General features: G+C 41.8%; 2 protein-coding genes across 3 annotated transcripts in view; both read right to left on the reverse strand.

Annotated features, from left to right (window-relative positions):
• The window catches only part of col23a1a (collagen type XXIII alpha 1 chain a), a 120,299-nt gene extending 109,509 nt beyond the window's left edge, over positions 1–10,790 (reverse strand). The window contains exons 1-2 of the mRNA XM_046031451.1: positions 10,223–10,790; positions 9,523–9,592 (exon numbers count right to left, since the gene is read on the reverse strand). Of these exons, the coding sequence (XP_045887407.1) occupies positions 9,523–9,592; positions 10,223–10,516 (364 nt within the window). The 5' untranslated portion in view covers positions 10,517–10,790. The remainder of the gene's footprint in view (positions 1–9,522; positions 9,593–10,222) is intronic.
• Positions 10,791–11,713: 923 nt separating this feature from the next.
• On the reverse strand, positions 11,714–20,870 carry clk4a (CDC-like kinase 4a). Of its 2 annotated transcripts, XM_046030938.1 has the most exons (13): positions 20,723–20,870; positions 18,451–18,611; positions 15,903–16,137; positions 15,172–15,274; positions 14,789–14,855; positions 14,547–14,663; positions 14,250–14,416; positions 14,064–14,158; positions 13,844–13,973; positions 13,678–13,760; positions 13,236–13,315; positions 13,015–13,105; positions 11,714–12,453 (listed from the first exon to the last, which is right to left on the reverse strand). In XM_046030938.1, exons 2-13 carry the CDS (start codon positions 18,609–18,611, stop codon positions 12,280–12,282), a joined length of 1,503 nt encoding a protein of 500 aa, XP_045886894.1. In that variant the 5' UTR covers positions 20,723–20,870; the 3' UTR covers positions 11,714–12,279. The 2 variants fall into 2 exon arrangements, with proteins under 2 accessions (XP_045886894.1, XP_045886895.1); XM_046030939.1 differs by lacking the exons at positions 15,172–15,274; positions 18,451–18,611; positions 20,723–20,870 and having other exon boundaries at positions 15,903–16,042.

The following is a 20,870-nucleotide window of genomic DNA, read 5'->3' on the forward strand; positions in this document are numbered from 1 at the left end:
GGAACAGCAAATATGCAGATAAGAAGTCCCTATAGAGGCTGGCAATGGAGATGGCGCTGCTGGATGGTATACAGAAACGTAGGAACTCACACGCTCATGCATGACAATTAGGCCTAAAACACACATGTCAGGTGAGCCAACATGCAGACACACACAGTCTGCAACAGGAATGCACACAAACGTTTGCTCAATATGTAAAAAACAGATGGAACGCTGATACAAAGCTTCAACATGTGCGGTATATGTCGGTATGCTAAGTTCCTCCCCCCCCCACCCCACCCCCCATCTGTGCCTCCATCTGGCCGAGGCAGTCAGACAACCAGCAGCGGCAGCAGCGGCAGCAGCGACAGCGTTCGACAGAAAACCAAGTGTTTCAATTTATGGCAGCAAGTCATGGCGTGTATCCACCACTGTGCGCTCATTAACACTTATTTAACACCCATTATCACACTGTCACAGCACCATCGGCCACAAACCTGCTCCACAGTTGCTGGCACGGGTAAAAAGGTATACATGTGAATTTACACTTACACAGATTTCTACCCAAGCTCCATGATCGGTTCCGGTTAAGCACAGGGTCATTTTAGTGCAACATAATTACGCTCAGATAGCCACTCTGCTGGAAAACGACTATGTCCTCAAATCAGGATCAGAAAAACCTCACAAGGTGAAATGACCAGCCAACGGCTTTGGCAGGCAGTTTCATACACATTGAAGCTGATACTTTAACTGCAGCCGCTGCGGTTCCATGTTAAGCCGTAGAAGTGTTACAACGCGGCTGTGAGACATGAGAGCGAAACAATGGCACGACTTGCTTGGTTAACTCTTTCCCATTTGAGGTTTTCAACTTAACATGTTTGAGTTGACCAAAAGATTCACAACTCCTTTTAATAAAAACACAAATGTATAATTATTGGGTTATTCTTTCAAATTTCTCATTCCACAGTGGAGTTGTGATTTATGTGTGGTGTGCTAGTATGTTTTCTGCCTCAGCACAATAGAGCTACCAGTAATCTGTTGCTGTCACCCATGGCTATAAAACCAGGAAATTAGCATGTTAGACAGACACACCTGAGTGAGTGGGCCCGCCCTGAGAATGTCCCTCTGCATCTCTTCATTGTCTGTTTACAGTATGTGTGATAACCATCTCCATCCTCCCCACCTCACTCTGGGCTGAACTTTAAGTTAATGTATACATACAGCGAACAGACTGACCCTCAGGCCGTACAGATCCCAGAGCCAGTGTTAAATATACACTCCTCTAATCATAAATAGAGACAGGGATGGAGAGGAGGAAACGAAAGGGGAGAAGTCCATCATGTGTAAAAGAGCAAAAAGGTGGGACACAGGGAGAAAAAACAAGCGACAAAAAGGACAGAGACACGTTTGGAAAAGGTCAAACGGAGAGAGAGCGGGTCTGACACATGTAAATACACCCCTCCCCACAAACGGAGGCGTTAAGTTGTTGAGAGATGTCCTGCGCTCCGCTCCAAAATGGCCTTGTCTCCCTGTTATGAGAGAATAACATGGACCAATGATGCTGAGGGTGAGTTCAAAGGTTTCAGGCCCAGCTTTATGAGCTTGGCTCTCATTAAAGAGGTGCTGGGAGAGTGACGAGACTGTCGAGGGGCTTTTACACTAAGCAGCACTGAGCATGTTCGGCACAGTGAGACCATCTGGATCACCCTCGCCTTGCTTCATACCCCCTCCTATGGCTCCCAAGGAAATATACCTCGATTGCTCATTCCATCCTGTGCCTGGGAGGGATGCAGGGATAAACGATAACCACTGCTCCAACCCTGTCTCCCTGTTTCTCTGGTTACATGTCCAGAGATGCTATCTGTCAAATAAATCCAGGTGAGTTCGCGAGAATCCCATCCTGCAGCTGGATTCAGCCTCGCCACATTCCTGATGGATTAACAGGGCCGTACATGCCAGGGAAAAGACTGATACTGCAAACTTATTTCTGCAGATCTTTATCAATGCTCGACATCTTAACAGATGATGGGATCGCAATTTAAGCCTGTTTACATACTTCACAGGTTCAGCAGAGTATTTAAGTGTCAGCATTATTTTTCCTTTCCAAGTACAGTTTGAAACAGTTTGTCATTGTTTTTTTTTTTAGGTATCGCATCTTCATTGTCGTGTATATTCAGATAAATAATTACACAGGCTTAGGCACAGAGAGGGATCGTTTGACCTCACAGTACTGTCAGCCAGCCAGAGGCCACACGGTGGTGTTAAATAGTTTTTCTGCTCCACCGTTAAAAGGCACCTTGTCACCTGCCACTTGTGATAATTAAAGAAAACATAATAGTTTCCACATTTGGCACCGTGTGTGCCCAGTAAGGCTCGGTGAGCTCTTGCCACTCCTACTTTGCTCACCAAAACTCCTGACTGTACAGGTTCTTGTTGGGAAAATGGCATTCCTGTGACACAATTTACACACTGACTGATTATTTCAGATACTCAGGAAATCTATTTAGCCTTGTGATACTTTATTTTAGAGCTTTTGAGGGTTTCCTAAAATACGATTCTTATCATAGTTGTTTTTAAGAAGGAAAGAGGACAAAAATAAAAAAAAATAAAGTAAATACCTCCAAGCTACTAGGATCTGTCCCCTCAAACTTAAAGCCAAAATTGCTTACTTTTACTTTCCTAATTTCACACACCCCCTACAAGGATGTGGCAATGCTCATCATTTCACATTTTCTTTTTTAAAGTGACAGATTAGCTGTTAAAATAGGTTTGTTTTGCCTATTACTTAAGTCACTAATTTGTTGAAAACTTGCATTATGTCTGTAGCCGCCTTCTGGACAAGAACGCCTTTGAACACAAGTACACATAACGAGGACATATTCAAATAATTGTTAGATAGAAAAATATTACTGTCATCCATTAAATTTAACCTTTGAAAACAGCCATCTGCTAAGTGAACAGATTCTCTTGCCCCAGAAACACCATGAAGGATTCTGCGGCGATGCTCTTAAATCAATCCAAGACTGAAGAAATGAATTGTGTCCCTGCGGTTTAACACACCACTTAATGCTTTTGATGCGTGCTGGTCTGCTGAAAACAACTGGCGTTTTGAAATCATGTGCATCAGACAAAGAATTACTGTAAGAAAAGCAGCAAATCAGATGTTCTCCCAGATCAAGTTTTACTTTGATGCCATGTGTTTTTCAAATGATTGATATCTCATTTTGGACCAAAGCTCAATTGTATAATAGTAAAGATGTGTTTAGTAACACTTAATTGAATCCAATATTGTTGTGAAGATGCTAAAATAATAACTTACTATGTTAAAACTGCTACTTAATACACAGTTACATTTCTGTCCACCTGCGGTAATAAGAAACACTCATCTGGCTGATGTTTATGTTGGGGGGGGCGTGCGCGAGAATAGTTCTTGTTTTTGTATCCATGCACCACTATATGGAGCGATGAGAAAACTTGGCCTCATAAACAGCACTACCTCAGTTCTCTGACTTGTCCGGAAAAAGACAATGATGCAAATTTAAACAGGCCCTTACATAGCTTGTTGCTCAATAGGAGGCTCTTTCTTGGAAATGGATATTTCCAGTGCTCGCCAAGAGGTGACGACCTACAATCTGATGCTTAAATATGAACACATGGATGCAAAATCCTTTAAATATGTTACAATCCGTGTTTCCTCGTTTACCCGCTCCACATCATTTCCCGCTTTTTAATGAGCTCACAGCTAATATGATATTTTGTCAGTAAATAATTGCATCCAGTGATGTTTTCTATGAATCAGTCTTGTAACCATCAGTACAGGATGTGTCTATCTGTTCAGAGAGTTCCTCTCGGCTGGTGTGGGTGTTCTCCACTGCCTGGCATCCGGCCCTTTGCTCCTTTGCATGTTCCTGAGGTCCTCGTGGGCCTTCACGGGCTGCCGACTGGCCGGCCTGTGTCCAGCTGTTTATTTTTCAAAAGGAAGAATGTCGCCCCTTCTGTTGAACGCTGTGGTTTCACAAAGCAAACTTTAATAAGAAGGCTGATGAGAGACAGCGAGGGGGGGGGGGTGTCTGGATGTGGTTAGGGTGTTCATAGTGTGTGCGTGCTGACCAACGGTCAAAATGGGCTACACGCACATGCAAATGTACAAATCCACAGCTGGAGCCAGTTGCATCAGCTGTTCTTAAACTAAAAATTAGCCTATAGCTGTAATCTAAGCAGAGGTTTACACATCGCTAACTTAAAAATGGGTCTCACGCAAACTACTTCTTACGTAGAGATTAGTTGTTACTAAATCTTAACCATTAATGTGACCCATTTATCAGTACATAATCCAATCCATAGTCAACACAAATTAGACTAGATTTTAAATCTAAATTATCACTGAGAAATGTGTTTTTTTTCAGTGCAGCCTTTGACTTCAACGATACAGACACAGCCGTCTCCCAACTACACAAAATGCAGCATTCCACTCCTCTTCTACAAATAAACTGAGCACACTCGAGCCTTCCAAGATCATCATCCTGGACGAGCACAAGATATCATGAAGAGTCACTCATTTGTATTCCACTATTGCAGTGAGTGGAGGGCATAACAGGCACATCAACAGAAAGATAAAAGTAACCTGAAGACATGAGGCTCGCACAGCCGCGCATCAGAGCTGCTGTCCACATGACGATGCACTCTGTGATATAGTGCTGAATGCAAAGCAGGCCGCAAGGAAGGAGGCTACTTCCTTCCTAACAATGCGGATTTTTCCTTTAAAGACAAAATCCGATTTTAAGATAGAGTGAAGCTATTTCACACATTTCTGAATTTCCCTAATGAAGATGTACAATATATCAGGTTATTTAGTTGAAGAGTATGAGGATTTTCTCTTGACTATATCTTTGACCACCTCTGGTGAAAATGTGTATGTCCGTGTGTGTGTAGAGAGACTTGACTCTATGCAGCAGCAGAATAGAAAGTATTTTCTATTTTAAAAATATTCTTCCGTGGTTTGAAATCTCTTTCCCCCCTGCAGCATAATATAAAAAAAGCCACCTGGATTTTCGGCCACAGGATACCCTCTTCAAAACTGACTTTATACACCATGAATTTAAAGTAGTAGTTGGTCACTGACAGCCACACACTAAAACGTATGCCTGCAGACAGGGAGGCAGAGTTGGAGCAAAGAAAACACGCATGCACAAAATACACTGGTGTAAGCACACACACACACACACACACACACACACACACACACACATCCAAATAGAAACGCACAGTGTACAAGGAAGCAGAGACTCACACACCGAGTTAGTTATGTGCTGCTCCCCAGAATATTAATACTTAAAAAAGATGCCTGCAGCTAGAGCGGAACAAATCTAAAACAAGACCACTTATGAAAACAAATTTCCTGCGTCTATTATTTTAAAATGGTCATTAATGGATCCTATATGGCCTATGTATTCTTCCTGTGGCGATATATTGCATAGGTAGCTGCAAGCTTCCTGTCGGATTTATTATGGCTTTAAAAACAAAATGCAGACTTGGGGGGGGGGGGTGCTGGCCCCATCGTGGGTCTCTGTCTACCTAAAGCCGAGCTTTCCCTGTCTCCACCTCCAGGTGGGAGAGCAGGAAACTGGGCCGAAGAGCGTGCAGCCTCCCCTGTGCCTCCTGGGTGAGGGCTTGATCCCCAGAGAGGCCGGTTAACACCAGCAGACAGCTGATATGCTTCACACAAGACAGTATATTTCTCAGCCTATTAGACATTACAGTGCTGATAACAGTGGGAGGATAACAGCAAGCAACCACATATGTAGGAATTTGGAGACACAGTAAATACAAATGACTTTACTTGTACAAAAAGCACACAAGAATTAACCCTGCTGTGACATCCTCTCTCAATAATATAGATACACACAAACACACATATACTGGGGGTCTGCGTTCCCGTGTGTTAATCTTTTATCTGTTGGAAATCCATCTGACCACACAGCCAGAGGTCTGACCTCTTGCCCTCATATACACTAACACCAAAGGCTTAGATGCCCTACACAGACTGAAGATACAAACGCACACTTGAGGATATGCTACAGCATTTGTAATCTAATCAGTAAAGCAAATATAATATGTCAACAGGGGCTAGGTTAATTGATTGTTTAGTCTATAAAATATTATAAAAATAGAGAACAATATCCATCACAACTCCCTAAAGCCCAGTGACATCTTCTCATTGGTTGTTTTGTGCGACCAACAGTCCAAACTCCAAGGTTATTCAGTTTACAATCACAAAAGACAAAAAAAACAGCAAATCCTCCCAACTCAGAAGCTGTAAATAGTGGATATTTGGCATTTTCTATTGAAAAAATATTCTAATGGGTTAATAAAATAGTTGCCGATTCATTTTCTGACAATCAACTCATCCATTATTTATTATTTCTCTTGTATCAACATTACATTTTCACACAGTTAAAGAGAACATTTTGTCAAAGCAGCATGTACACCAACAAACTCCAGTAGAAAATTCACATTGTTTCTGTCTAATGAAAACCTGCTGTATCCCCCAAAGTATTTTTTATTTTTTCTCAGGAAATAAGAAGCCTTGTGTGTAGATTCACCATGATGTTTTTAAAATGTATTTAAATGTTCTGAAAGGATCTCATAACAAAAGAGGTTACATTATTGAAGACCATGTGAGCCATCAGCAGAAAAAGTCCCCCCAAACTGTAATTTCAAATGGATGGGAGATGACTGCATTGTTTTAGCACCCTCTCCTGCTGCACAGTATTTGGTGACTGGTGACTGAGTAATATTAATAGGTGTCTCTGGCTGGTGTTTCATTTTGGGCCTGTGCCCAAGTATGGGCAGACTGTGTGCCCCCCAACTGGCATCAGACCTGTTAAACTGCCTTTAAATACAAATTACAGAGATGACAATACACTCCCCCTACACAGAACACATACGGTCCTCACATGGTTCTAATTAGCCAAGCCAAAAGGTGTTGTGTTCGTGTGTAAGCATTTAATGTGTCTGTACGTTTGTGTGTGAGCGTACGTTGTGTGTGTCTGTGGCGAGAACAGGCGGGTGTAAAATTGCAAACACCTGCAGCTTGTAAGCAGAGTTGGGCTCAGTGACATAGTTTGCCTAAGTCTTAACGACCACCGTTATCTGTGAGCATAAACGTGTCACAATGCTGCTTGCACTGAGTGGACATAAGAGGTAAATGTCCCTCGAGTCAAAGCCTGGGGCCAAATACTTTTTATAGACAGTGTTTATTCTCCTCCAGTGGTGACTGAGCCAGCTTCTGATTTTTCATCAGAAGGATGAAATTCAGCCAGAAGTGCCAATGACAATTTCTGTATCATCACCTCCAGCGCTGCTGCGGAAGTGCTGCCCCCTGTTGGGCCCCTGTCTTCATGCAGGGTGAAATGTGAGCACCCTGAAGCAGAGGGCATAGCTTTAACGGCAGAAATGCTGCTCATGCTGTGCGGCAGTGTGTCTCTCACACACACATACAGGCAGAAATACCTTGGCCTGTGATCCTGGTGGTGAGAGATTCAAGTTTCAGATGGGAAGAGCTGGTGCTAAAGGGAGAGAAGGGTCTCTTCTTACAGTGTCGTGTTGAGAGAGGTGCCTCTGTCGGCCTCTCAAAGGCTCAGGGACAGAAAGTCAGACTCACACACAGACATCACACACGCAGCCACATGAGACTATGATACAGACTGCACACTATCTCAAAAGGACACAGATGGGATGCACACATGTAGGCACAGCACACCTCAGTTAAATGTACATAAAACATAAAAACATTTGACATAAAAAATATTTGGCACAAACACATGCACACTGCTGATAGTACCCAGCTCATGTGGTTTCTTGAGCGCAAAGCACCTCAGAGAAAAAAGCTCTCAGAACCCAAGGTTATCGGTTGAGAAACCCTCTTTAGAAATAAACATACTATGGAGAAATGTTAACAAGTCAGTATTGAGCAATCTAATTGTTGGGACATTATGCATGTCCACAGGCATTCTGTTGCCATCAAAGCCGCAATAAACAAGCCTTTTGTTTCGCACAAAATAAAACACCATATTTAAAGAACAGAAACAAGAGACCGAGACCTTTAAATAGACTTCTGAATAGTTGTGGAGGGATTGTGTTTCAGTGCTGAAAACCACTTGATTACACAGCAGTTCAGCCAAATTGACAGGAAAATGGGTCGCAACATCTGATACAATAATATGATCTAATGGAGTAATTACATCAAAATGCATGAGTGCCCAGCAGGGGCAGTGCAGGCAAGCCCTAATTGGGCAACTTTGTACAATGCACATGTACCTCTGATGACAATTCTGCTGAGTCATACTAAGTAGAAATGCACTGAATGTAGAACTAGTGGAACTACAGTAAAGAATTGCAACTCGCATCAACAGTATCAGGGGCTTTGGCTCTGCTGAATCCAATGCAAACAGCAAATACTCGTGCCACCTTCAATGACCAGACAGAGCCAGCGAGCTATCTTGGCTCGGCAGACTTCAGACTGGAAAACAGAATGTGTTGAAAAGGGGCCAGAAATTCCACTTGTGAACGCTTTCACCTGTTCTTGTTGTTGTTGCAGGGCTATTCACACCCGGAGAGAGAGAGAGAGGGATAGGGATGGAGAAAGTGAGACAGAAGGAGCAAGGACAGAAAGAAAGAAAGAAAGAAAGAAAGAAAGAAGAGCCAGGGAAGGAAATTCCCCAAATGTGTAGATAATGATCTTAAAAACTCAACCTCTGCTGCAACTTCTTGATGCAAACAAAGAAATGTGTGCAAGCATATACTCTCTCTTCAGTAACAATGGTAAGTTTGCACTTACCATTGTATTGGTGCAATTTTGTTCAAAACTGGAATGTCATGAATGCCAGCTTCAATGAAACACACACACACCCTGTTGCTGCAAACCAGAGAATTTCTCTTGCAATAAAAAACAACTTTCCTTTCCATAGGTAACATAGCCTGTGTAAACCATTAAATACACAGATGAGATCAGTTGGTCACACCCACCGGTGTTCACGCTGTATCAATTAGGTGTGGACACATCACATCAGTAGCTTTACCCAAAATAAAAGAAATACCATCTTTCTTTAATTCACGGGCATAACTGGGGACTCTGTGTGTAACATGATGTGGATCACACTCTGTTCTCCATGCGTGGAACTATCACAAGCCCTGTAAAAGAACACCACAAGCCATTCTTGGCACACGGCTGGTCCATCTATTAAAGTGAGCATCCCCCACTGACACGAGGCATCAGGGCTCAGGCTGGACATTCCAACCCCACTGATCTGCAGTCACAGTATGGGCTGTGCACAAGCACACACACATACACACACACACACACACACACACACACACACACACACACACACACACAGACTCTCTGTGCCAAAAGCATCATAGGCAGACAAACAATCAGGTTTCACAAGAAGTCAGTCATGGCTGTAACTTTAACCTGATAGGGTACTTGTTTTTAGTGTCTTGTATGTTTTCATTGTGTGTTTTGTTAAGTGGCGCAGGTACCTGGAGGACAGGAGCACTCTTGGCCAACATCCCTAGTTGTCCGCAATTTCGGCATCAGCACCACCACTTTCTGCAGACACAGAGCAAATTCCAGTGTAAGACAATACCCACTATTCTCAAACATGAATATACCCTCAATCTGAAACAGTATAAGTTATGAAATTTTAAATCTTCATTTGGTTTGACTACGTTCTGTTAGCCAGAATAGTTCAGATTTGTCAAACAAACGGGGATAAATGAAAATCATTAAGCAAACATTCAGAGAACGCAACACGACTAAAATTATCCTAATGAGGAGCAATAACAATATTGAGATCGTAATCTTTCTCCCGTTACATACAGCTCTAGAATGAAGGGAGTCTCCTCAGTTTCTTTTCCACGTGATAAAATTATAGGTTGGTGTGTATCATCAGTGGTTATGTCACCCTATAAAGAGCTTTAACTGCAAACTAATTGGCCAGCTGCATGCACGGCTGATCCCTAAGATCACGCATTATTAGGGGGTGATTTTAGGGGGAATAATTAGGGTGCAATTGCCAAAAAGTGCCATGTTTGTGCGTTTGTAAACCTCACTGCATATGTTCCCTGTTATTACGCACACTTTACGCACAGGCGAGCAGCGCCCCTTTTGAGGGTTCACATACACAATATTTGTATTCATCAAACAGTTTTAATTAAATTCACAATAGACGTCATGTACCTCTTCCACGAGCCTCCCTATTGGTGTGCTCAGCTCTGGAATTAGGGTCCCATCTTCGTTTAGAAAGACCCTGTGCTGCGGGTGGAAGCTGGACGCTTTGTCCATCTCCATCTGCAGCCGGTTCTCCAGCTGGTAGGTCCTGAAGCTCATCAGAAGACACACGGTGACGGAGCTCAGGGACATCAGCAAACACAGAGCGATGGGAAAACCCGAAAGCCACCGCTGGACCAGGGACTTGGGCGTACACTGACACACCGGCTTACTTTCCCCGATAGAATCGCTGTCTGTATCCATGCTGAAATCCTGCTTCAAAGTCCTCTTAATGAAAAGAAAATAGCTTGTTTTGCTGGTGCAGTTTTGTAACCAAACTGTGATCAGGCTCCGAGGACAAACTAAGCAGCGCACCTAACACATTCACAACTCTAACTCCAGAACACTCGGGGTTCAAAGCGCTGTCTCAAATTAGTCTGGGAAGAGGCAGCAGCAGTGCGCAACGGGTTTACGCCAGGCACAGATGGGAGCGATCTGGATGTCCAGAAAACCAGAGAAGCGGCGCCAACCAACTAGCAGGTCGTTGCTTCCTGTCGGGGACTATCGTACGTGGACCTGCAATTGCAACTACCAACAGGGCCAATTGTTTGCCTCCCTAAAAAGTTGCAAGTTCAACTAGTTGAGATGCGCCCGCCCTGCTGACCACGTGGGAGGCTGCGGATTGACAGCTGTAAGGGTTTGCCAAATTCACTGGACCAGATCAATAATGTCCACTCTGACTGCAGCTAATATTTTTCCAAACCCACTGTAGTGGACAAAGGACTGCTAGAACAGTGTGCCTCGTTAATGAGAAATTGTGAATGTTGCTCGATCACTTGTTTATGAGACTTCCAAATACACGAGCGGGAAGATCTGGTTCCTGTTTTCCCATTTAAGTCTGAATAACAAAAAGTCACTTAAACTAGACTGTATGTCGCCTTAAATCGTCAACAAGGGACGCATCTTGTGCACAATACATGGTCGATCGTCTTCAGAAAACGACAGTTCACAAAGGATGTAAATGACCATATTACGATCAAGGCAATTTGTTCCCACATTCAACCTAGAAGCGTGAATTACAAAAATAATGTAGTCCAATTTCCTATTTATAGTTTGGAGTATGTCAATTGTTTTTGTTGTCAAACCATTTCTACTTTTCCCTCGGAACAGTCTGTAGTCGGCGTTAATGTTAACATTTTAAATACATATTGTTTTACAGCAAGAGGCTGAAATCTCAACAGGTAAATATTTTTATTTAAAAAAAAAAAATTCTAATTTTCTGTTAAATATTTATTTTTCATATCAATGCCAACATGGTTAGATTTAGGTTAATGCCCTGATAGCTCTACCATGTTGGGTTGTCCAACGATAATAAAGCTTTGTAGCGCCGTCCTGTGGATTAATGCAGCTACTGCACTGAAGTGAACGTCTCTCCATCTCGGTACATTACACACTAGACACTTCTGTCCATTCACGTTTATTGAGAAAATGTACATGATACTGCAAAAGTTACATAACCAGTCAGTGAAAATAAATTTGAACAAATTCTATGTACAAGGATTTTCTGCCCGCAATACCTTTATGTACATCTATAATGCTGAATAAATTACTCATGAGAATAATGCAGGGTAGAGCAATTCTCCATCGGCTACATGACCCTTCACCCACAGCAATGCAGAGAGAACAAGGACAATATTGGACTGATAATGAATAAAATACAGCTCTACCAGTATATTATTAGAAGCTACAAATTAAATTACAATGGCAAATAAATAGAAATCAAATGAGGTATGCATTACTTGAGAACATGCCACAGATGAAAAAACAAAACCTGTTCAGGAGTGAGACTAAGAAACACACTGGTTTAGGACAGGACACAGCGAAGCAGGGCAGTGGACTGATACAGTCTGTTTAGGTACACCTCTCCTGGAGAGGCAGGAAGTAGGGGCCAAGTACCATGATAAATGTCATGGTGACAGCCAGGCCCTGACCGAGGTTTCAGGTCAGAGGTTTACAGGCTCAGGAGTTCAGTCTTTTTTGCTGCTGCTGCTGCTGCTGCTTCTGCTCTTGTGGTAGCAGGAGAGGAAGGGATGTCGGAGGGCCTGCTCCAGACTGAGGCGCTTAGCTGGGTCATACTCCATCAGCTTCTCTATCAGGTCAAACAGCTGCTGGTGGTCCTCGCCCTTAGACATCATGTAATGCTGATGGGGAAAAGATGTATTTGTAAATCAGTCTCTTTAAAATAGGTCATGGTTAACTTAGTGCTCTGCATTTCCAATGTTCTAAATTACACGTGTAAACTACTATGGTAAATGTGGTTACAATCAATTAATTGACTTTCAGATGATAATTGAACTTATGAGGTCACAGTTTAAAGTGTTTTAAAAGAAACACAAAAGAATAATTTAATCCTTGAAATATATTTAAATAATTGGGATGTGTTAACTCAGCATAGGATGAAGACTGGCTGCTGGGAAAACAACTAGCTTAGTTTAGATGAGGTGCCGTCCATCAACACCAAAGCAGGCGTGTATTTCACTTAGACACAGTTAGTTTACAAATTGGACTCGTTTTATGACCAACAGCTGGGCTCAATGGCTTCATGCAGCAAGTTAGGAATCCTGTTCTCATTGTAGTGTCACTGCTAGCTGACATGATGCAACATGTAAACATCAGAGTTGCTGGAAGGTTTATTTTCAGATGTGATTCTTAGAGTACAGGATCACTCCAGCACTGACTGTCTAGAATAGTGTTCCTCATACCTTCAGGGGCTTGCAGTGTTTCCTGACATATCTCCCAGATGAGCTGTGCACATCCCAGTTGAGCTTACACCGGTGAACATAGCGCTGTTTCCTGTACAACACACAATCACCACAAAATTATTACAAATCCAGACAAGATAAATCTATCTAGGGCTTATATTCAAATGGCCTTATAAAAACCCACAGAAATGTTTAAAAAGGCCAGTTAGCGGTCGTCTTACTTTGTTTTCTGCAGGAGCTTTGTGGGGATGGGGCCCAGGACTCTCTCCATCATAGCAAGGTGCTCTTTACTGTCATGGGTCTGAAGAAGAAAATAATATTACTCTCATTACCAAACACCATGGTTAATAGGTGCATTCAATATGACAGCGGCTGACTTTCGCCGACTAGATTGTCTAACGTTAACTGCAGGTAACTGCAGGAGGGGTATAAAAACAGCGCCATCAAGTCGGACAAATGACAAGATAAATGACTGATCTTGCAGCATTTGCAAAGAAAAATGCAGCGCGATCAGGCAATAGCGTGGTTCCATTTTTGTGCCGCTGGAGAAAAGCAGCTGCAGGCTGCTAAATGTCACGTTAAGTCAGTGCTGCGCAGTGCCACATGAAGTCAAACGAACCTATTGTTACAGTAGTAACAGTTAGGCTCTCTACTGCCACCTACTTGGAAGAGAGTAGATCCAAGGTAGTACTCGATGAGTATACAGCCTACGCTCCAGACATCACAGGAATGGTCCCAGCCCAGATCTGAAAGAGACAATGGTTACCTAGTCACCAGTAAAGGATCCATAAAGCTGCAGTGCTTTTAAAAGAGGAAAGGAGCCACTTACCTAAAATGACCTCAGGAGCACGGTAGTGACGTGTCGACACCACCGAGGTGTGGTGCTCGTGTTCATATGTAGCATTACCAAAGTCCACAATTTTCACATCAGGGTGCTTCAATGTTCTTTCATCCCGTTTCTGCGAAAAAACACAAAATTATGCTTCTCACACAGCCGCCGGCACAAACAAAGACTTCTGACAATACTTCAGCAGGTATGGTACGCTTACCATATCAGGGTTGTACTCCATAACATAGTCTGAATTAATGAAGAGAATGTTCTCTGGCTTCAGATCTGTGTGAGTCAGCTTATTCTTATGCATAACTGAAAGACAAGAATACATACATTTTTAACACAAGCTGTTGTTTTTACAGCATACTGTTATTTTCTGTGAATGCTTGTGTCTATTACTCACACAGCACAGCTCGGATGATCTGGTACGCCATGTGCCTGATGTGTTCTATGGGGAAAGGCTGGAAGTTGTTTTCCTTGAGGAAATCGTAGGTGCTAAGGCCAAGCAGCTCAAAGGCGATGCAAACGTGGCCGTGGTAGTCAAACCAGTCCAGCATGTGCACACAAGCACTGAAGGGGAGGAAATGTAGAGTAGGTACAAATAAGTTTCTTATGTGGCAAAATAAGAACATATTTACATATGTGATAACCACAAGGTGATTAGGCTTTTGTGGTATGAAGTTACTATGGATCGACTTACTATCTCTTATCAGAGTCGAGGGACTTCAACTGTTTAAGCACCTCTACCTCAGACAAGGCTGCCTCACGGTAGCGGTCAATGTTTTTTATGATCTTCAGAGCCACTCGAGCTCCATCACTGGAAACACACAAAAATATTTTTAAACATCAAACGAGAGAAAAAAGAGCGTAAGAAACAGTAAGAAAAAAAAAAAAAAATTAAAAACCTTGAGCTGTAAGGAATATTTCCTGATTAATACTTACTTAGAGTGATCAATGCATTCCACAACCTTCCCAAAGGCACCCTCTCCTAGAGTACACACAATCTCATCTACAGAAAATAGAAAGTTGAAGTTAGAAACACAGCACTGACAAAGTGAAACACTGTCCTTTGGCTGGTTCACTGGCTGATGTTACATGGCTCTGTTTAGCTACGCTGCTATACACACACAGGCTTCTGAACACTGGCATACAACTCAATGCTAAATATGTTACACTGACAAGCCATATCTAACCAAAAATATTAAGTCTAAATGGCCCAAATACATCAGCCTATAAATTAATGTTTGGAAGTAAAAACCAGACAACAAGAGAGTGAGAGACAAAGTGTGAACAACAGTAGAAAAAAAAAGGTATATATTCTATACATCTCGCTCTCAGCATGTCTCCACTGTGATAGATGAGGTGACCCTCGTCATCATCCTCAACACTCCTGGATCTTTTCCTGCTCCTGCGGTGATGGCTCCTCCTCTGCACCGGAACCGCCGCAATCCGCCATCACATCAATAACCCATCAGTCAGCCAGCACCAGGCCACCACAATGCGACATCGTCATTCATTCAACCAGGCCAAGGGGGGGGAGGTGTAGGGGTGGATAGATTCGGCCCGTTCAGTAACACCGCCAGGCGAATGGACGGAAGGACGGAGCAGCAAATTCAAATTCAGCCCCGTCAGAGAAATTGGGCGCCAGCCACCACATAGTGTGCGTTACAGAAGAAAAACATGGCAACAAGATTTTCAGATGAGAGACTTTCTCAGAGTAGTACAGAAAAAACTGAACTTGATTACAGTCTTTCTACATGTAGTTCTTTGTTCGTTCCTATAAAACTTAATTCTTTACCATCACGTCCCATAACTGCCCACTAAGATTTCACCACAAATACTGGGTCCGCTTCTCTCTTGCAAGTCTATAAACACTCAGAATCCCTTACTTCCTGAGCCCCCAAGTCCCCTATTACTGGAAATCATGCTTAACACTGAAGAGTAGGACACAGAGTCAAAGAGATAGGTGTAAAGCATTGGCTAAACACCAGTGATAATGACGATTTGGTGGTATAGACAGGAGAGGGGGGGTAGAGGGAGGAGGAGGTTCTCGTACCGAGGACGACTTGTGGCGTGAGGGGCTACGCCTGCGCCGTCTGTGTCTGCGGCTGCTTCGCCTGCTGCGACCGCTACGCCCGGATGACTTGCTGTAGTGGTGCCAGTCACGGTCTCTGTCCTTGCAAGTGGCTTCACGACTGTCTTCCTCACAGGCCATGTCCAATCTGCGGTCCTGGGTGTGGCCTTCCCGACTGTCCAGTCGCTCGTTCAAACTGCGGTTCTCCAGGTAGTGCCTGTAGTCAAACCAAAAAAATATAAAAATAAAATAACACAAACAGATCAAAAACAAGGACTAGAGTAGGTCAGGAACAGCCGGGATCCTTGTCTGTGATCAAGCTCTAAAATGAAGACTGTATATGAAGGTGCTAATGGTCCGCCTATTGCCTGACACTCTATCCCCTGATCCTTTTACGTAACATTTGTAATTAGAAACAAACTGATTTACAACCACCAAACACCCAAGCATCCTGTTCAATGGGAGGCTGCATTTTATTAAAGGATTATCACTGTACAAAATAGTACTTTAGGAGGATGCAAAAATTAATTACAAATAGTATTTGGAGGGCAATTTTAACATTCATATAGCTGTCTCCTTGGAAACCAAAAGCATGCCTTCTTTAAAACTCATGCACCTTGACAGAGAGCCAAACTGTCAGAGAGAAGGTGTGAGGCATTGAAAGTTGCTGAAAGCCTGTCAGCACAATCTGATGTTGCGTAATACGATCGGTGACTCTACACGTGCACAACCACGTACGCCAGAAGTGAACACCTATGTGGTACCATTTGTTCCAATCTGAAATGCACGTCTAAAAAAGGGTCTCAAGGGAAATGTTTATTCCTTACATAAAAAGTCCTAAGACCTTCCAGCAATTTCATACATATGACTTTCTCTTAAACATCCTAATGTTTGCTCAGAATGTTTCCAATCACTTCCAGCACACCTGCCCAGCATTAGCACCTAAGCATCTAAAAAAGAACAAGAAACCTCTAGCACCCTAGCACCCTGGTGGTGTCAGTTGTCATCCAGGAAGAAGTCTGCCTCTCTACAGAATTAAAATTAGAGTAGATCTGGAAACATCTAATGTGACCCCATGGGCCATCATACATGCCCACAAAAAGCTACAATTGCAAGACATTAACATTGCACAGACCGCCAATAGATGACCCTGAAATTGCAAATTGACTACATTGTCAATATGAAATGGCATTAAGAAAACAAACAAAGATTTGTTTTAGGAGTTCTAATAATTAGGATTGAAGAAAATTATAATTATCACGATAAACAAACAGAAGGTGTCCTGTTCAACATTAAATACAAGATAAAAGCTAATGTATTCATTTACATTAAAAAAGGTTATTTAAAATCAAATATAACATAATCTGTTTTCATTGCAGGATCCTCTCTTGCAGCGTAGATGATGTGAATTCCTGGATACTAAATGTTTATCTCAAACTTTCAGTAGTGATCCCAGTATGTTCTTAGTGAAGCCTGTCACGTGACAAGTTTATGCTCTAAGACTGAGAATGTGACCACAAATTCTGATATACTCAATACCTTGTAAAACTATTTGTTTCTGCTGGCAAAATATTGACACAAATGTAGAGTTCAAAAACAGACAGATTTTTAAATGCCTGCGGGCAATATAAAACTGTCGTATTTTCTTAGTGCACTGTGCTAATTACAACAAAGTGTCACCAAATCAGCAAAATGCCGCAATCACAATAACAGAAATGACACAAATTGCAACACTTGTTAGAATATAGTGTTTATCATGACAAGAACGTCAAGAGTTTTGTCTCTGGAGGTGAAGGCAGGAACAAATCTGATGGAGGCAGATGCCATGTAATTCTCTATGCAGGAAAAACCCTGCATATGTAAGAGGTCTACAGTGTACATACACTCTTCATAGTGAGCACGTGTTGTTTACAAATATAATAATGGTCAACAGGATGCAGACTGAATGAATGTGGTATCATTAAAACCCCAACAGATCTACATTTATAAATAATTGTTCCCCAATTAAACCACAGTGTAACTGCTGCCATTTCCTCACACACAATATGCCAATTTGTCTTATTTTCATCCTAATATTTTTCAAAACAGTTTTCTCATATACTTTTAAAGTGATGCAGATAAATTGGTATTTATAAACAGCCGATAAATAACAAACAGAGAGGGATCAATCATGTTATTGTTGCATAGTTTGTCCACAAGAGGGCACTCTGCAACTCCCCTGTTAGCAACACAGGCATTCAGAAGCCACAAATCCACCACAAAACACAGCATTCAGCTGAAATGGTCAGCCGAGCTTTTGTTTAAAGTACTATTTATAACAATAAAAAGTATTTTTTAAAAATGTTTTATGTGATGTTATCATGGTGATGTCTCTACACATATCTAAATTGGTTAGAAATTCCACATCAGTCGGGGTCTAGTTTATATATTCTTTAACTGTTAAGTTTCATAACTTTAGAAACCGAAACCCTAAAAAGACATCTTAAAATTTGAGTAGGTACTTTACACAAGAAATAATGGAGATATTTACCCTTCATACGTCTTTTGGTGATGGTGAGTTCTTCTGGACTTATTTTCTCTTTCGCTGCTGTGCGAATCTCGTTTCTTTCGCTTACGACACTCCATTCTCTCTTCCCAGCTGTATTCATCCAGCCAGACACCTGGTGAGCGCATTCGCTTTGAGTGGCGCATCTGCAAGACATAGAAAATACAAGCAAAAATGACATATGCTGGAATTCCACTGGATCATAAGACTTTAATGTCTGTTATTTATCAATAGCTGCAAAATTTGTGTGGCATGGAGTTGCAGCATTACCAATTGTATTGTTTGTGGAGATACCCCTCCCCCAATGCAAAAAATAAATAAAATTCTCTATTTTTCATTACATGTAACCAGCTAAAATGTGGAGTTGTATAACAGTACCGATAAATAAAACATGTAGGGCTAGGCATTTCAAGCAGAAATACTAGTCGATTGTCACTGGGAACCATTCTTTGAACTGAACGTGCCTGGTGGTGATGTGCTGCTACCAGTAGTGATGTGCGGATCGATCCTTAAGTATCAATATTTCTGATACCAACGTTTCGTGCTCTAGGATCGATACTCATATAAGGATCGATATCTAAACTCAGTATTTTGGAGTGAGTATCTTACTGTCACCAGGATGATCTAATTGTACTTGGTTGATAGGAACTGCTTTTCCTTCCGCCTGTCAAAGTCATGCTTGAGCAATGGCTCTGTGACAGAGCTTCTTTGAAGTGAGCCGCTGCAGCCCTTTACATTTCCCACGATTGAATAGGGACACTGGCTGACTGTAAAAACAGTCACGTCTGGCTGTATTTTAGCTGTGAAGGTATGTGAATGTTGCTGTGTGTGCAAAGTCAGTGAAATACTTTGGCAACACCGCAAACTTCATTAAACATCTGAGATTAAGTCTGTCACAATAATAGGATGATGTTATGAAGCAGCTGTTCTGAGCAGGATATTTTTATTAAATTAAAAGAATATGACAGTATTTTGATGTTTTGTCATTATGCAGCTATTATTTTGAATTGGTAAGGCTACAGCCTACTCGTTATTTCTCTCATAAATACAGAAATGGGAGGGGGGAGGTCACATTAAACTAGAAATAAAATATGTAAAAAGTATTGGTATCGGCAATACCAGGCTGGGTATTACTTGGTAATGGATCATATAGGAATTAAGTGGTATCGCACATCACTAGCTACCAGGGGCCAGTAAAAAAAAAAAAGAAGGCATTTTTAAAATAATTATTAACGTTAGTTCTATTCGATAGTAATAAAACATCCCTAAAGGCAAGTTGAGCTGGAACAACCAGTCAACTGACCAATTTTATTAGTAATATTGGCGATTAATCCTTTCAGCCTAATTATGAACTTCATCTTGCGTTTTGGACTTGGGTCAAAACACAAAACAAGCAGTTCTCTCAGAAACTATAAATCAAACTTTTGAATGAAATAATCGGCGACTAAATCCATCAATGTAACATTAAATTAGCCGCAGCTCCCAAACCATATCATGATTGCGTAACGTAAACTGACTGCAAACAATGAAATGCACAATACAAAACCTGCAAGAGCTAACGTAAACTACAAACAAAAAAAGGCCGTAACGTTTTTCACCAACTCTATGTAACTTAACGTTACTCACTAAAACTTGTTAGCTAACGTTGGTTATATCTTGGTGCCAACGTAAACGTGTTGACGACGTTTCCACAACGACTTGATCCCTGTGAAGGTCTTTAACGCCCTAAGATCGTGCACATCAACTCAAATGTTCATCCACTGTTGTATTTACATATGGTCATTTGTAACTCGAAATGTGTTTTTTGCTTTTGACCATAGTTTTAAGTAGTCAACAGGCTACAGATGAACAGACAAAGCAGAAAGTCGTCGAGTGTAGATCTCGGTCCCAAGGCCCGTCGAGCGTTGAGCATGCTAACTGTATTAGCCACCCATTCGACAACATTATCGTCAGTCAGCCTAACTTATTACATTAAATAACGTTAATGTACATTCCAGTGCAGCTAACTACCAACTTTGTAAATGCAACCATTGTAGAAAGCAACGCCCCAATTTTCCAACTTACAGTATCTGAGGAATTACATTATCGTCGCTAGCCACAGCTAACTTAATTAAGATAAAGATCTGCCATGTTGGCGAGATGTCGAATTTCGCAAAAGCTAACTAGCTAACGTTAGCCATCATTAGTCACATATACATTAAACTGTTAGGTGACAGAATTAAGTGGTAAATGAATATGACCGAAGAGTTGGCCTTACCTTTCTTTAACAATTACGAAAGAGCCGGTTTATCGGTTATGTGAACTATATGAACAAAGAAACTGTGCAATGCCTCTGATTTCCCGTCTTCAAAGATGGCGAGCTTCTCTAGAATCTGATAGAACATTCTTAAACATATTCCATGACG

Source organism: Micropterus dolomieu, linkage group LG19 (assembly GCF_021292245.1).
Source record: "Micropterus dolomieu isolate WLL.071019.BEF.003 ecotype Adirondacks linkage group LG19, ASM2129224v1, whole genome shotgun sequence".
Lineage (NCBI taxonomy): Eukaryota > Metazoa > Chordata > Actinopteri > Centrarchiformes > Centrarchidae > Micropterus > Micropterus dolomieu.

Excerpts from the sequence above, each read along its gene's own strand:
- clk4a (XM_046030938.1), bottom strand. The coding sequence starts at position 18,611 with ATGCGCCACTCAAAGCGAATGCGCTCACCAGGTGTCTGGCTGGATGAA. Across the intron at positions 15,275-15,902 it reads CACGCCACAAGTCGTCCTCG|AGGAGGAGCCATCACCGCAG; the intron begins GTACGAGAACCT and ends GTTCCGGTGCAG. Across the intron at positions 13,974-14,063 it reads TGGAGTACAACCCTGATATG|AAACGGGATGAAAGAACATT; the intron begins GTAAGCGTACCA and ends GTTTTTTCGCAG.